This window comes from Neophocaena asiaeorientalis, unplaced genomic scaffold (assembly GCF_003031525.2).
Source record: "Neophocaena asiaeorientalis asiaeorientalis breed wild unplaced genomic scaffold, Neophocaena_asiaeorientalis_V1.1 scaffold5, whole genome shotgun sequence".
Lineage (NCBI taxonomy): Eukaryota > Metazoa > Chordata > Mammalia > Artiodactyla > Phocoenidae > Neophocaena > Neophocaena asiaeorientalis.
In genome coordinates, this window is record NW_020174698.1 from 6895729 (window position 1) to 6912168 (window position 16440).

Below are 16440 nucleotides of genomic sequence, written 5' to 3' on the forward strand. Positions count from 1 at the left end.
ATACATTTACTGGTATAGATGAACTGGTTTGCAGGGCAGAAATTGAGACACAGATGTAGAGAACAAACGTATGGACACCATGGGGGAAAGCGGCGGGGGTGGTGGTGGTGGTGGTGTGATGAATTGGGAGATTGGGATTGACGTGTATACACTGATGTGTATTAAATGGATGACTAATAAGAAAAAAAAATACATTTACTTATTTTGTAGGATTTCACCACACAAAAGTTAAAAAGCATAGTATAATGAACTCCCCAATACTCACCACCTAGCCTTAACATTCATTTTCCCATGACTAGTCCTGTCCCCCAACCAGTTCCCTACTCTGTGTTATTTTGAAACACATCTCTGAATTATATTTTGCCATCTATAAATATTTCAGTATTGTTTCAAAAAGATAAAGAGGGTTTTGTAAAAAAGCACATATCCAGGGCTTCCCTGGTGGCGCAGTGGTTAAGAATCCGCCTGCAAATGCAGGGGACACGGGTTCAAGCCCTGGTCTGGGAAGATCCCACATGGCGCGGAGCATCTAAGCCTGTGTGCCACAACTACTGAGCCTGTGCTCTAGAGCCTGCGAGCCACAGCTGCTGAGCCTGTGTGCCGCAACTATTGAAGCCAGCATGCCTAGAGCCCGTGCTCCTCAACAAGAGAAGCCACCGCAGTGAGAGGCCCGCGACCCGCAATGAAGAGTAGCCTCCGCTCGCCGCAACTAGAGAGAGCCCACGCAGCAACAAAGAAAGACCCAACGCAGCCAAAAATAAATAAAATAAATGAAAAAAAACCCAAAAAATACATATCCATATTACTATTATTGTACCTTAAAAATTGCTAATAATTCTTAATTTCAAATATCTAATCAGTGTTCAAATTCCAAATTGAATCACAAATTTCATGTTTTTTTTTTTTTAGTTTGTTTGAATCAGGATCCAGATAAGGTTCATACATTGCAGTTGGTTGATAATGCCTTTCAATCGTAATCCCTTCCTCCCTCCCTCCTTCTGTCTCTGTGTGTCTCTCTCTCTGCCTCCTTCCCTCTCTCCCTTATTTCATTACTCTCCCTCTTTTTCCTTATCCTTTCTTCCATTCCTCCCTTTCCTTCTCCCTCAAAATTTGTTGAAGAAACCTGGTTATTAAGCTTCTTGTTCTGTCCCCATGTTCTTCTGCTTCTTGTAAATTGGTTGACTCTAGATTGATCAGACTCAGGCTCATCTTTTGGTCAAGACTACTTCATATGTGATCATGTATCAAGAGATTGAAAATATCTGGTTGTCTTGTGGGAAATTAGCAGCTGCTGCTGATCAATGCTTGGATCCATTTGTTTATTGATGGTTACAAAATGATGTTCTAATTTCTTTTTTTCCTTTATTAATTTGAATACTTCTATTAAGAAAAATGTTCTCAAATGGGTTACTTCTTACTTTCATTGACCAGTTTTCAATATTTTTTTTGTTCCCGAGCATCTTTCATCAGTGAGCAATTAGTGTTGTTTCATTTTAATTTTCTTATAAAAATAGTATCTTAACTCATGGATGTAGACATATATGACATGACCCTAGAGAAAATTTCTCATATGTTTCTGGTATATTTTCTGCTTCAGACTTAGAATTGTCTGTTTCTGCCAGAAACTCTGATTCCATTTAGTAGAAATATACTTTTGTGAGTATGTTCAAGACACTAGGAATGTTCCTTTCTCTGAGTTGGTCATTGCTTAAAGCCTTTTCAGAGGACAGAAGTACATCTGTGTCTTCTTTCTTCCATGCTGAGAATAGTGGTTTTCAGGATACAGCAGATAATACAGTTAGAATATCACATAATTATTTATGTGTTTTATCCTCTGTTAATGCACAGCATATCAACAGTGTGATTACTAAGAAACAGTTTAAGCCTGTTTTTCTTTTCCTCCGTTGGTTGTATCCTTGGGATACATCCCGGAAGGACTGTAATAATCAAGTTACTCTGCTTTAGGTCGTTTAGGATAGTGATTCTCCATGTGGTCATGCCACCAACTGCATACCTGGTTGGGTTAATTAGTTTCATTTCATATTGAATGTTTAGGGATTGCTGTTTTGAAACTTAATTTTATTTTGTAAACATGTAAATTATTTAAGTGGTCCAAAAGTCAGAATTAAAAACAAGGTGTATAAGAAGTCTCACTTCTATACTTGAGCCATCACCCTCTTCTCTCCCTGCCCTTCACAGGTAAATTTCTTTTAATTTTATGGTTTATCCTTCCATTCTTAGATAAATGGTAGCCCACTATACACACTTCATTATTTATTTACTTATATTTGACTTAGCAGTATGTCTTGGAGATCACTCCACAGTAGTAGAGAGAAATATTTCTTATTCCTTTTTATTTATACATTGTACCCTGCTGTGAGGATGTATCGCAGTTTATGTAACCAGCCACCTGATGGTGGACATCTAGGTTGTTTCCAGGCTTTATCATATATTTTTAAGAATCTATTTTTACGCCTAGTGGGAAAAGTAAAGGAGTATGCATGCATCATGTGGCCTAAAGAGATGATCCAGGCTCCAGACCGTCCTTAGCAAAAGTATCTTTTAAAAGTGATGGTCTTCTGGGCTTCCCTGGTGGCGCAGTTGTTGAGAGTCCGCCTGCCGATGCGGGGGATGCGGGTTCGTGCCCCGGTCCGGGAAGATCCCACATGCCGCAGAGCGGCTGGGCCCGTGAGCCATGGCCGCTGAGCCTGCGCGTCCGGAGCCTGTGCTCCGCAGTGGGAGAGGCCACAACGGTGAGAGGCCTGCGTACCGCAAAAAAAAAAAAAGTGATGGTCTAATATATCTCAGCAGATGGAAGGGGGTTTAAGTGAAGGATGGTAGAGCCTAATTAAACAAGATGAAGACTTTGTTGACTTCTAAGTTGTTGATTCCAACAGAGGAATAAACTAGGAATTTTGTTCAAAAACTTAAAGACAAAACTTCCTCTCTCATTTTATTCTCTAACAAACTAATTTTTGCTCACCTGCTTTCTAGATTTTATTCACGTTGTGCCCCAAGCTTAAAATGACCTTCCCATTTCTACCCCTGTGTTGTTCCGTGTTTATCAAGGAAGCCTTATCCCATCCTTTGGGGTCTAGCTCAGTATCTAGCTTTACTGTTAGTGCTTTCCTGTTTGTGAACTTACATTAGATAAAATTTAGAAAATCATTCTTTAAACTGTTAAGGTGCCATGCTTTTGATAATTATTGTCAATGTATCCATGCATTTATTTATTTTAATTTCTTTTAAATTTAATTTATTTATTTTTGGCTGTGTTGGGTCTTCGTTGCTGTGCACGGACTTTCTCTAGTTGTGGCAAGCGGGGGCTACTCTTCGTTGTGGTGTGCAGGCTTCTCATTGTGGTGGCTTCTCTTGTTGCAGAGCACAGGCTCTAGGCGTGTAGGCTTTAGTAGTTGTGGCGCGCCGGCTCAGTAGTTGTGGTGCACGGGCTTAGTTGCTCTGCGGCATGTGGGATCTTCCTGGACCAGGCCTCGAACCCATGTCCCTGCATTGGCAGGTGGATTCTTAACCACTGCACCACCAGGGAAGCCCCTCCATGTATTTATTTATGCATATATGCTTCAGTTCATCTATACAACCATTTATTTATTTGTATATCTTCTAGAAGGCATGCGCGTACTGTAAGCTTTCTACAGGTCATCAGCATGATTGGTGAAGTAAATATTTATATTCGTCACTCTGAGGTGAGAGTCTAAGCAGATAAAACCTCAAATTCCGTTTCTACTCCATGCTCTCCTGCTTCTGTAAATAAGCAGTAGGCTTTATGTAATACATTGTTCTCTGTTGACCTCATTTTACATTCACTTCCTTTTTCTTATGGCATTGGGCAATCTTTGTTAATTCTTTATGATCTCTCACAGCAGATTCAAATTTCTCCTCTTAAATTTGGAGATCAGGTTTTATAACCTTTCATGTATGTTAAGATGAAAAATTAGCTGTTACTTATTGTTTTTTTGTGTACCCATGATATCTTAGAAAGTATGCTCTGTAATTATTTTGTTCATTTATCAAATGATCTGTATGAGGTGGATATTATGATTCTTTTTCATACAAAAAAACAGGTTAGAGAGATTACATGGCATGCTAAGGCTTGGCTTCAGTGACTAAGCTTTTGAAGCTGGAGTTTTTCTGGAAGATCATGATGACATGTGCCCGCAAGGTATATGTGCATTTAATTTAGGTGTGAGTTTAAGTGTCCTTGTGTTGGTGCTACTGACAACTTCTTCAGGATAGCTTGGGATGTTATACAAATAAGATTCTGGTTTGTTGAGTCCTTCATATACAATAGAAATTTAGTAGCACTCCTTTATCCTATCTTGGGAGACTACAAACAGTAAGGCTTTATTTAGCAGTTTTTAAGGTCATAGCTTTGAAATGATAACTATGGTGAATCCTATATTCTAGATGCATGCCTGTATTTTCTTAAGTCTTTATTTAGTGTCTTTTGGATTCTTACTGAATTATGTTTAATTCAAGTAAATTCATGTTTTATGGCAACTTTGGTTGTCTGGTAACAAAGCTCAGTGCATACTGAAGGCTAAAAACTTGCATGGAGGCTCAAGTTGGGGGTTTGTTAGAAAATGGAACATCTCTGGAGGAAGCAGAAGGACAGTAAAAGAAATGTTAGTTCGGGACAGGGTGAGGAGACTGAAAACCTCAGGCAGACACACATTTGTACACAATGCAAAAATAGGTGTGTAGGATCATGATCCAGAATTGTCATGAGAAGTTTAAATTATGATTATTGCTCTCCATTTAAAAAAATAAATTTAAAAAACTGTGAATTTGAAGTTTTCTAAAACTTCATTTATCTAGAAAAGTATTCATTCCCTAGCTTGACAATGACTGAAACACTGTAATAAAATCACATTTTTACACGTGGAAGAATCTTAGATAAGAAATGAATTTCCTAGCAGATGATAAGAAGTCATCTGTGGAGATTGACCAAGTAAGAGTAGATTCTCTTGCTTTCTGAGTTGAAGCTAGAGTGACTTGAGTGAAAAAGTCTAGTCCGTCATTACTGATAAGTGTCTATAACGGGCCCCTCATACCTCAAGGCCTACAGAAGAGGGGTGCAGCCTGGGTGAGCTGCCTGATTAATTTATGGTAATGCAAGGCAGCCAAGGACCTTATATGTTTCGAAAAATTTTATTTCATTCCTTTTTCAAAGCACACTTTTCAAAAGGCGAAGAGCTTTTCTTTCGCTGAAATCGCATTGCCTTCTCTTAGCCAACGAACTGAACCATCCAGTCTATTAACTAAACAAAAACGACGTGGAACTTCATAAATATTTAAAGCTGCTGCTATGAATTAAACATTGGGATAAAGAACTAACTCCTTTCATTAAGCACAATGTTAAATAAATAAATAAATAAAGCTCATGACATATTGCTAGGTAAATCCAATGTTTGAACTAATAATATTTCAGGTTTCTTTACACATTTACTTTGGGTAATGCTTTAAATAATTATATGACGTGTACTTGGCTTATTACAACAAAACCAACTGATTTTAATGAAACATTTAGGGCTTTTTTTAAATTAATAAATGGTTGGTGAATGGAATTGGTTCAGCCCTTAAGAAAACAAAACAATTAGCAGAACTCTGGGGCCAGGCGAGAAGAAAATGGGAAGAGTTTTGTGTGATTTTAAAAGTGAAGCTCAGTAGAAATCACAAAAAATTGGGTGAGCATCAAGCCAATAACCCTGTACCTCACTGAGCTTGATTCTGTGCTTTTCTCCCTGTCTGGTGTGTGTCTTCATTCATTGAATACACTGGGACAGAACACCTGCAGTGTGTCAGGGCTGTGGTATAGCAGGGATACAGAGGTGATTAAGACATGGTTTCCTGTCCTTGCGGGGTTCACAGTCCTACATCAACACTGATCAACCTAGATTCCTCCCTGCCTGCTGTGGGGGGCAGGGAAAATGGAGCAGAGCAGAATGGCCACTGAATTTAGGATTTAGAAGGTCTGAATTTGCCTCCATATATCACTGGCTATGTGGGCATTTTTAGTCTCTTAAAGAACCTCAGTTTCCCAACCTAGAATATGCTGTAATAATTTTTATCCTGTTGGAACTTTTGCAGAATAGAATGACAAACCATTTATGAAAGATGAGTATTATTTTTGTCTCACCTTGCAGTAATAGTTAAAAGTCAAAACTGTGATATCTGGCTGCACGTTCTTGTTCTCAACCCCAATGCACTGTACCATTAATGCTGGAAATTTTGCTGGAAATTCACTTTGGCTGCATATTAATGGTATCTACTGCTGTTCTTTTAATATTCTCACAGGGAAAATGTATTACAAAAAGTTAAGAAAGATTTCTTTTCTCCTATAGTGGACTCTCTTGAGACTATAGCAGATTCCAAAGAAGGTTCTGTAGGAGGTTCTGTGGAGAACTTTAGAAGATTCTCTCTTGGAGCTGAGTTTGCTTGAAAGGAATTAGCTGCTCAACTGCCAAAAGTTGTAGGTTTTAGGAAATGCTCTAGGACAGTGACTCTCAAACATTTTGGCCCTATAACCCCTTTAGGCTCTTAAAAGTTATTGAGGACCTCAAAAAGCTTTTGTCTTATCAGTCAGGAAGGATGTTGGTGTTGAGGAGAATAACTACCACGGCTTCCAGTGCTCTGATGAAACCTCAGACGCATGGCCTTCTGGCCAAGAATCTGTGATTTCATACTGTTGGAGCATTTGCTGTCTCCCTGGGGAATGCAGCTCTCTGTGTTTACTCTGGCTGACCCAAGAAAGAAGACGTACACAGATTTCTACGGAAGCTGTGATCCCATGGAAGATTTTGAGGAGACGAAGAAGGCTGGTACAAAGTGATTTTGGAATGTAAAGAATTTCTTTGGATTGAGTTCCGTGGAAGTTGGTCACTGACCTGTGTTCCTGAGCTATGAAACATGAATAAGTAGGCTAAGGAAAAGTTTCTCTTGATAAATAATTTAAAATACTGTGTATGTGAGGGGGGAGAGCTTTTCTTTATGTCAGTTATACCCATGGATATTTACCATATTAGAAATTAAAATTGAAAAAATTTTAAACTGTCAACCCATTTAAAATATATTAGTATTATGGTAAAAATATATAGTATTATGGTAATTAGTATTTATGTAACATTTTTTGCAAAATAGGCATCTTTTCTAAAACAAATTATTAAGAAGTGTGCCATGGTTTTTCATTTTAGCAACTCTCTAATGTCTGGCTTGAGTTGACGTTAGTTGGATTCTCATAGCTACTTCTGCATTCAGTCTGTTGGCAATAACACGTGTTGTGAAAACTCCGGAAAACTCCACTGTGCATCATGAGAGAATGAGAGTGAAAAAGGCAAATAATGTCTTAGTATTAATTATTAAATAGTGTTGCCCTCTTAGACTCCTTGAAAAAAGTGTTGGGCACCTCTCTGGCTCCCTGGAGCACACCTTGAGAACTGCTACTTTAGGACACGTCTTTTGCAGTAGTTTTTAGACTATGAAGTGTTAATGATATGGCACAAAAATGAGCAAAGTAAAGGGAATAAAAGGGAATCAGTTGAATATCCTTGGCCATTAAATTAGGAGATCAAGGGCAAACCCAAGAGATATAACCTTCATAATAAGATTTTTATCAAACTATTAGAGAATGATCGTTGTTTTAGTAATTGGTAAATACAGTGGGGCTGTCATTTGTAGTAAATACGTTAGAGAAATTCATGTTCTTATTTTTTTTTCTTATTTTAATATATTTAATATTAAAAGAGGCTGAATAGGTAGTAGATAATATTTGAGGAAGGCACAAAACAACGAAAACACCACTTACTTGCCTCTGATAGTGGTATATCTAAGTCTCAGTTTATTTATTCAGTGGTGAAAGTAATAGTAGCAGCAACCACATAAAAGTGTTTGGGAAGTGCCAGGCCTTTAAACCTCACAACAGCCCTCTGAATTAGGTGGCCTTCCCCCTCCCCCCTTCATTCCCCTCTTCCGCTCTCGCCTTTCCCTCCCCTTCCTCTTTCCCCCTCCCCTTCTCCTTCCATTTCCCCCTTCCCTTCTCCCTTTCTCCTCCCCCTCCCCCAGCCCCCTCCGCCCTTCTTCCTCCCATTTTACAGAAAGGATGGTTAAAGAGTTGCCAGAAGCCACACACAGCTAGGCAGTAGCTAGATGACCGGTGGGCATCCTGGCTCTAAAGTCCTGCTTTTAGTCTCCCCTCTGCTCTCCCGCTCTCCCCAGTGCTATACAGCCCTTCTTCGGTACCTGCCTTATTTGGATTTTTATGACAGTATTACTATATATATATCTGCATATACAATATTGTATATATAATGCCATGTATTACATAAATAACAATGAATGCTAATGTATATAAAGGGTACCTGGCACACACCAGTGGTTGCACCTACTCTCTCATCTCCCACCTCCTCTCCGTCTTCCTCCTCATGGTTTGTCTTGACTTCTAATCTTTCTTGGCTCTTGAAGGTCAGTTAACTCGAGTTTTTTTTTTTTTTTCTCCTTTGGTTTTTATTGTCTCTTGTTCTCTTGGCCACTGGTATTCACACTCCTAGTACGTGGTCTGGTTCGCTGTCAGACTTCACATATTGACTCCCTGCAGGTTTGGGATCATCATCACAACAGGACTGTTCTTCATTCTGACCGGAGAAATTCTGCCAATTTCATCGTCACCACTCTGAGAATAACTTCTTTCTATAGTTACAATTTTGTTGTGTTTCATTAAAAAATGGGTTAGATACTGTAAATCCTTCCTATATTAATGGCATTTATTTTAGAGTTTCAGATTGCCAAAAGACAAAACAGGCACCACCAAGATTGGTGACCTGGCGCCCCAGGACATGAAGAAAGTTTGCCATTTAGCCTTAATTGAGCTGACCGCACTCTATGATGTATTGGGTGTTGAACTGAAACAACTAAAAGCTGTGAAAATCAAAACAAAAGGTAATTTTGAAATGAAAAACAGTTGGATTTACTCCTGAAATAGTAAGAATGAGCTTGGCTTTTTAGAAGTATTCTTCTGGGGAGTGGGAAACGCCTACAGAATAAACCAACACATGAATACATGTAAAGTTCAGATTCTAAAACATTCCCTTCAAAATTTTTGTAACTTGATAGAAATGCACTGTCTCCTTGGTTATAGAAAATAAAGACACAATCAAATATTTAATTATCATAGAAGGAAATTAGAAGGAAATTCTGAATCAAGGATTCTTAACTCAAATGCTCTCCCCTTTGAAAACTGTATGTAAAAACATCTGGTACATATACTTACTTATTTCTAAAACTGGATCTTGAAAAATGACTTTAAGATGGTTAATCCTGATCAATTACTTTTGCTTATTTATTTCATGGCAGATACATAGGCAGTTAGTAGTCTGTCCCTTTGTTCATTTGCATTCTACTTTTAACTTTTCTGCAAACAATATTCTTCCCTCTATTAAGAAAATAATGGGACTGTGGCACACAATGTCACTAAATTGTGCTTCTCACAGGTATGTGTAGTTATTTTTCCTTTGTAAGCAGCTTGCTTTACCCATTATATAAATAGACTCTATTTTTTATAGTATGATAGAGAACAGACACCTCCTCAGTTTCTGATTTTTCCAAGATTTTATTTGTCTGGAAATCCAGATAATTTTCTATTGACACAGCTTTTCTGTTTAGGAATCTCTGACATCTCATTTAACTTTAAAGGTATCTCTTAAAGGGAAACCAAGAATGGGGATTATTGAGTTGCTATGGTAACAGTAGCAAAGACAAGTATTCACCTGATTTAAGTTTTAGAGGCAATTTCTCTGTAGGATTGAAGTGTACCTTCCCTTCAGGTCCTCTCTCCCATGCTGGGCCCCAGAAGACCTCCTTCTGTGTTCTGTTCCTTTGAGTATTTTAGCTTAAGGCTTGGGATGGTGAATTTCTGAGTCAAACAGTTCTTCTGGTTTTCCACAAGTCTATTATAGATAATGAAGACTTCAGATGCTTTTTCAGAAGGTCATCATCACAAAGTCTTCTCCAGATACAAAATAGAAATATAAATAGTTGTGACTCAGTGTTCAAGACTTTAAAAGTGGCTTAAAGAGGTCTTTTAATTTTATGTTTTAGAATTGCCTCCTAGCAGAGAGAGAAATATTAAGCCATTCTCATTAAAAGTATCACTATTAATATTATCGATTTTCTTTCCATCTTTTTTATATTTTTGTATTTTATCTAAGATATTTATCTTATAAACTAGACTTTTGACATTCTTAAAGATCACATTTTTCTTAGTTATTTACTGGGTTACTAGCATTCTGCTGAATGTCATCTCTATTGAGTGTCACAGTTTCCAATGTCTGTTTTCACATCACAGGATAATCCCCCGTTCACAAATGATTTATATCTCCCCTGATAATGTGTGTTACACTTCTGAGCTAACTATTCACTTAGTGATGGGCGTGGGGTAGGAGGTTCTGGGGAGAAGCTATGCTCACATCAGACTGAAGGTATATAATTTTAATTTAGAAAAATTATCAATTATTACCTGTCATTTCTTTTGGAGTTATTCCCAAATATATAAAACTACAAATTTAAATTCACAAAGACCAAGTATATACTATATTTTCTAAAGGAAAACATTTGTAGAACAAGCCCATAATGTTGGCTGATTTCTCAAAAAGCAAATATTTATATTTTGCTGTATTGTATTCAATAGAATGTAGAATGTCAGTTAAGTATGGAAGAGATGAGTGATATTTATTTTAAGCTAGAACTTTTAATTTGATTACATTTAGTAAGTTATTTTCATATTTTGCATACTCCCACAGCACTCTGTTTCTCATATGTAACAGTTTATACTTCTCTAATTATTTTGGTGATGATTTGTAATCATTTGTTTAGTTGTCTTTACTTGCTAGATTGCCTTATAAGGCAGGGCCAGAATTTTCCAGTTAGGTTGTGTGCACCTAATTGGTAGACAGTGTCACTCAGTCATTCACTTAGGTGCTCAATAAATAGTTGTTGGATCGAGTGACTGTATCAGGAATCTGAAGCCTTAACATTTTTGCATTAATATTTTATAGTTGATGAAAGTGAAGAAATTTAATTTTTCTGTTGCAGATTCTGGCCTTTTTGGTGTTCCATTGACAGTGCTGTTAGAACAAGATCAGAAGAAAGTACCAGGAACTCGAATACCCTTGATATTCCAAAAAGTAAGTAGGCCTGAATGGGTCAGCATAGAGAGAACATACTTGAGCTAATAGTGTTTTGTTTTTGTTCTTTTTGCGTTCATACTATTATAATATAGTTTTCCAGTTGATATGCTCTTTTATTTTATACTTCGATTTTTCTATTCAGGAAACAAATTTGTTTCAAGGGCTTATAATTTTTATTTCATGGTGATGGTTTCAGTGTTATTTCTTGTAACTGTGATTACCTGGCATCATTTTTCTGTCTTATATTAGCTGGCTTTGTATAATTGAGATTTCAGTTCTATAATACATAGGAGTGGGAACTACTGGTAAATTTCTAGGGAATTGAATCCTCATGAATATTTCACGCCTGTATGTATTTTCTAAGCTTTCCTATTTACAATGAGGATGTCCAATTTAATTTACTAGTGCCTACTTCGAAAGTAGACAAAGAAACCATAAAGTAGAATTAGAAAATGATTGCTAAACTATGAATTCACTTGTGTAGTCAACACTCAGTTATTCATAAGACAGTTATCTATGACAGTATAGAAACTTCAGTCTAACCTCTGAGCCATCACTGTTTAGAAACACAGATTACATTTGATAAAAGACAGAGAATGCCCATGAGGAAGGTAGGTCAAATCAGTTATGGGCTACCCAAGATGCGGATTTTTGCAACAGCCCAGACATCTCACAGTTCCTGAAAATTCTGGGGTAGCAAGAATGGCAGTGGGAACTTTCACAGTTGTTTGGCTCAACAAACTCATTCAATACTCAAGCTCAATCTACCTGGCACTAATTCTTCCATTATTCCAAGACAGTCATTGACTGTCTTACCTACTAAGCTCTGACTTCTTCAGTCCTCATATTCACCATTACATCCAAACCTGTGTCTCAGTGTTTCTCCTGATGGACTTTGTTCTACACAGCTTGTTCTACTCAGCAGCTTCTGCCAGTCATTGCCTTCAGAACCTGTGTCTGTGTGGATAGTTGTCAGCGGTGTCTGTGAAAACAGTGAGATGCTAACAAACGTAGGCCGTATATTCAAATTCTTTTAATGGCAGTAAAAGGTGCGAGTTACTTATACACATGGACAAAGCAGGGATCTCAGCGGGATCCTTTCCAAGTGTATTTGGGTCCTCCAGAGAAACAGAACCAACAGGAGATTTTATCTCTATCTGTCTGTCTATCTATCTATCTATCTATATGTCTGTCTGTCTATCTATCTATCTATCTATCTATCTATCTATCTATCTATCTAGAGAGATTCATCTTAAAGAATTGAGTTCTGTAGTTGTGGGACCTGGCAAGTCTGAATTATGTAAAGCAGGCCAGCAGGCTGGAAACACGGGCAAGGGTTAATGTTTCAGTGTCGAGTCCAGAACCTGCAGGCTGGAAACTCCTGTAGGGTTTCTGTGTTAGTCTTGAGGCAGAATTGCTTCTACTTTGGGGAACCTCAGTCTGTGTTCTTACAGCCTTCAGCTGACTGGGTGAGGCCCACCCACGTTATGGAAAGTAGTTTGCTTTACTCAAAGTCTACTGATTAAATGTTAATCACATCTAAAAATACCTTCACAGCAACATCTAGACTGGTGTTTGACTGGTATTTGACAACTGGGCACTGTAGCCCAGCCAAGTTGACACATCAGATTCACTATCACATCAGCAAAGAGTAAGCTTTGGTCTTAACAGAAGTCAATGTTGCCTCCTGATCAGGCCCGGGATTGCATCCAGCCCCTTATCACTTTCTCTTGAAATTGTTTTCGTATTTATTTATTTAGTTAGTTAGTTATTTTACATTTTTGGTCGCTTCAACATTCTGGAGACTCAGACTGCCCACCAGTTTGAAGTCATTAGATAAGAGCCTTAAAGGTTTTTGGTTCATATAAAAAATAAAAGGGAACATACAGAGTTGTCTATTAGATAACACTCATCTGTTTGCATTCCCTCTGAATTATAAGCAAAAAAATTGGTAATTTATCATGAAAAATATTTTTTGATTTATCAGCTGACAACTCATTTAGGTATTCTGTTAATTTTTTAGAAAGGAAAGAATTGGAAACCACTGATTGGCAAAAATTCTTATTACCATTCTTTAGAGGATTACATTTTCTCCGTTATTGAGAAATATACTTCAAAAGGGCTTTAACAAAGCTTATCTAATATCTGTAAATTGTATCTGTTTCTTTTTTTCCCTACTTAGAGGCACATTGTTTAAACCATATTCTCAGAAAGGGTTGGGGAAATAGAAATATTGTTAATTTTTATCTATGGCAAAATTCTGCCAAATTAGCAAATCCTATTTTTACCATCAAACTAATCAACCAAATCAAAGATACTTTGTATCAAAAAAGTCTGACTTCATATTCAATTCATTAGTTCATAAATTCATATAAGTGTGTATTATCTATTTGGGGAAAGCCTATGAACATTACTGATAAATTTTGCACTGTATCTTATAAGGTAAATTACTAACAGCAGCATGATTAAAATATATAGATCATTATAGTTATTCTCCATTTTTAAGTCTTGAAAATAAAAGGAAAGCTGTAAAGCATAATTTATATTTTAACAATGACAATATAATGTGGTAGCAAAAAATATGTTATTTTCAAAGTGAGAAATATGAGAAAACACCTGGCATTCCTTCAGACAATGTGTATATATATCTATATCTATTGAATGCTGGTATTCAGCATTAGAGAATAATAAAAAGAATTCAAATATAAGAATGCAGAAAGTACTCTCATTCAGTTATTTAGAAATCATCAAATTTTCCTGTGTATTTAATAAAAGCAAAATTTATATACTGCTAAAAACTAATTTGGTCCAGCTACTGGCTAGCATACAATTTTATTTTTTGTTAATAGAACATTTTAAACATTTTATAAGATGAAATAAAACAAAAATTACATGTACATTGAATAAATGTTACTTGGTATTTTTTGATAAATTTGGTTTTAAATACTTTATTAAATATTGCTCATCTAATCTAAAATAATTCATGTAAAGATTTTTGCTGTGGGTTTTTATCCAGTGTAACTTGAAAAATGTCTTAGAAATCATTCCAATTGAATATTTTAAAATCGTGTACTGCTTTGGTCAAAGATGCTTCTTTTTTCAGTTAATAATAAATCTTTGGGAGAATTTTGAGACTACTCTTTGCTTTATTCTTACCTGACTCCCTCAAGATCAGTGCATTCTTTGGCCATAATCCAGGGATAGAAGAGGTGGGGTCATTAAAGAAAAATTGCCCTGTCTTCCAGTGCCTACGTGCTCTAAGAGCCTTGGTAAATCATTAAAGGAGGTTTCCCTGAAAAAAAAAAAAAATTAAAATTTTACATTATTTTGGCACTCTGGAAGATTTTATGCCTTAGAATATGCAGAGAGTATTATAGTAAGTTTGGGGCTGAGTGAAGAGTGGGTTTGTTTTTCTGAAGAAGGCAATTGTGAAAGGAGGGGAATGGGTGGTAGGAAGGAAAACCTATATGATGCTAGGAAATGCTATATTTAAACTGAGGACAAAGAAATTGATTTCTTTAAAATAGCAGAGTGCCCCCTAAAAAGCTTTTGTGTACTGCCCAGGGAATGCACATTCCAGTTGGAAATCTGCCAAGAAAATGACCACTTCTTTTATTATCTTCCTGGCGTCCAGTGTTATGTCATTGTAGTTTCTCCATTTGCCTCTTCTTGTGTGTTTCTGCTTTATTTTAAAACAAACAAACAAACAACCTTTGTTATTTTAATGGGGTTCTGGAGATAGAGAGACCTGTATGTATTCATCAGGCATTGGCTATGATTTAGAAGCCCTATACAAGAACTGTTTTTTTAATTTAAGTTTACCACCAAAAGCTTAAAGCCTAAAAAGGAATATTTGCAAGCATTTTTTTCCTTCATGTCATAAATAATTCTTTCTTTGAACAGACTGAAAAAGGGATGTAAATATGCAAATACTAGAATTTCATAAGATTTATTTGATGGCAGAACGTGTGTTTCTGAAAAAGCAGAAGAAACGCATGGTCTTAGTTGCTTTGAAACAATGCACGTGGGTCAGTGTCTGTTTGGGATAGCACAGCTGTTGTGTGAAATTATACACTTTTCTTCCAAAGGACCCAACTTTTTCTAAATTACGATTAAAGTGTTGGGATACATTGGCTTAAAGGATGGGTAGTGGTAGTGCAGTAGCATTCAAAACTTTGTGAAATCCAGTTTATACGTCACTGTAATCAGTTTTCCTTTATTTATATATGAAATAGATGTTAAACTTGGGATTGTACCTGTTAAGAATGCCAAACTCAGAACGTTCTTCTGTTTATACACAGCTGATTTCTCGCATTGAAGAGGGAGGTTTGGAAACAGAAGGCCTCTTAAGGATACCTGGAGCTGCTGTTCGAATCAAGGTAATTTCTTGGTTCTAGTCATCTAAAACTTGTTTGTTTAATTATATTTCTTTATTTTAAAAGCCAACTTGTCCTCCCTGCCCCTTCTTCCCATTTTAGAAGACAAAATAGACCAAAAACCTCCTAACATTCAGTTTATATTTAGTTTTTCTACAGGCTCTTCTGATTTTTGATTTTTTTTTTCAAAATCACCCTATTACCTGTAATATTACTGTGATGAATAAAGAGACAAATGATTTTAATCTCTCTACTGTGCAGACGTAAAATAGGAATGAAAGTAAACAAGCAAAAGACAAGGGTAGGGCTTCCCTGGTGGCGCAGTGGTTGAGAGTCCGCCTGCCGAGGAAGGGGACACGGGTTCGTGCCCAGGTCTGGGAGGATCCCACGTGCCGCGGAGTGGCTGGGACTGTGAACCATGGCCGCTGAGTCTGTGTGCGTCCGGAGCCTGTACTCCGCAACGGGAGAGGCCACAACAGTGAGAGGCCCGTGTATCGCAAAAAAAAAAAAAAGACAAGGGTAGTTCTGTCCTTCTGATGAAAAGAGAGCATGGTGAGTCAAAATATTAAGAGCGGGCTGGTGACAGGTTTAGTCAGCATGAGTAACAGCAGAAAATGAGTTGTTGTTGTTGTTTTTTTTAAGGGCAGGATGATACACTCCACCAGGTGAGCAGAGTAGGAGACTTGACATTAGTTCCCCTACATTATCAGTCTTAGTGAGCTGGCAAAATGAGACTGTCTAAACCACTCTCCTGACTGCTACAGTTCTTTGGCTCACTGGGTCCAAGGGTAGCCTGAGTCCGGCTTGTGAAAGAGGCAAGGGGATTCCCAGCCTTCCCAGTTGGAGTCCCCTATCTCCCTCCCCTG

At 37.2% G+C, this 16440-nt stretch overlaps 1 protein-coding gene across 3 annotated transcripts in view; it reads left to right on the top strand.

Moving 5' to 3' along the window:
* The window catches only part of ARHGAP18 (Rho GTPase activating protein 18), a 183615-nt gene that overhangs the window by 138287 nt on the left and 28888 nt on the right, over window positions 1-16440 (top strand). For all 3 annotated transcript variants that reach the window (XM_024759044.1, XM_024759042.1, XM_024759043.1), the window contains exons 6-8: window positions 8787-8952; window positions 11104-11195; window positions 15500-15577. In XM_024759044.1, the coding sequence (XP_024614812.1) occupies window positions 8787-8952; window positions 11104-11195; window positions 15500-15577 (336 nt within the window). The remainder of the gene's footprint in view (window positions 1-8786; window positions 8953-11103; window positions 11196-15499; window positions 15578-16440) is intronic.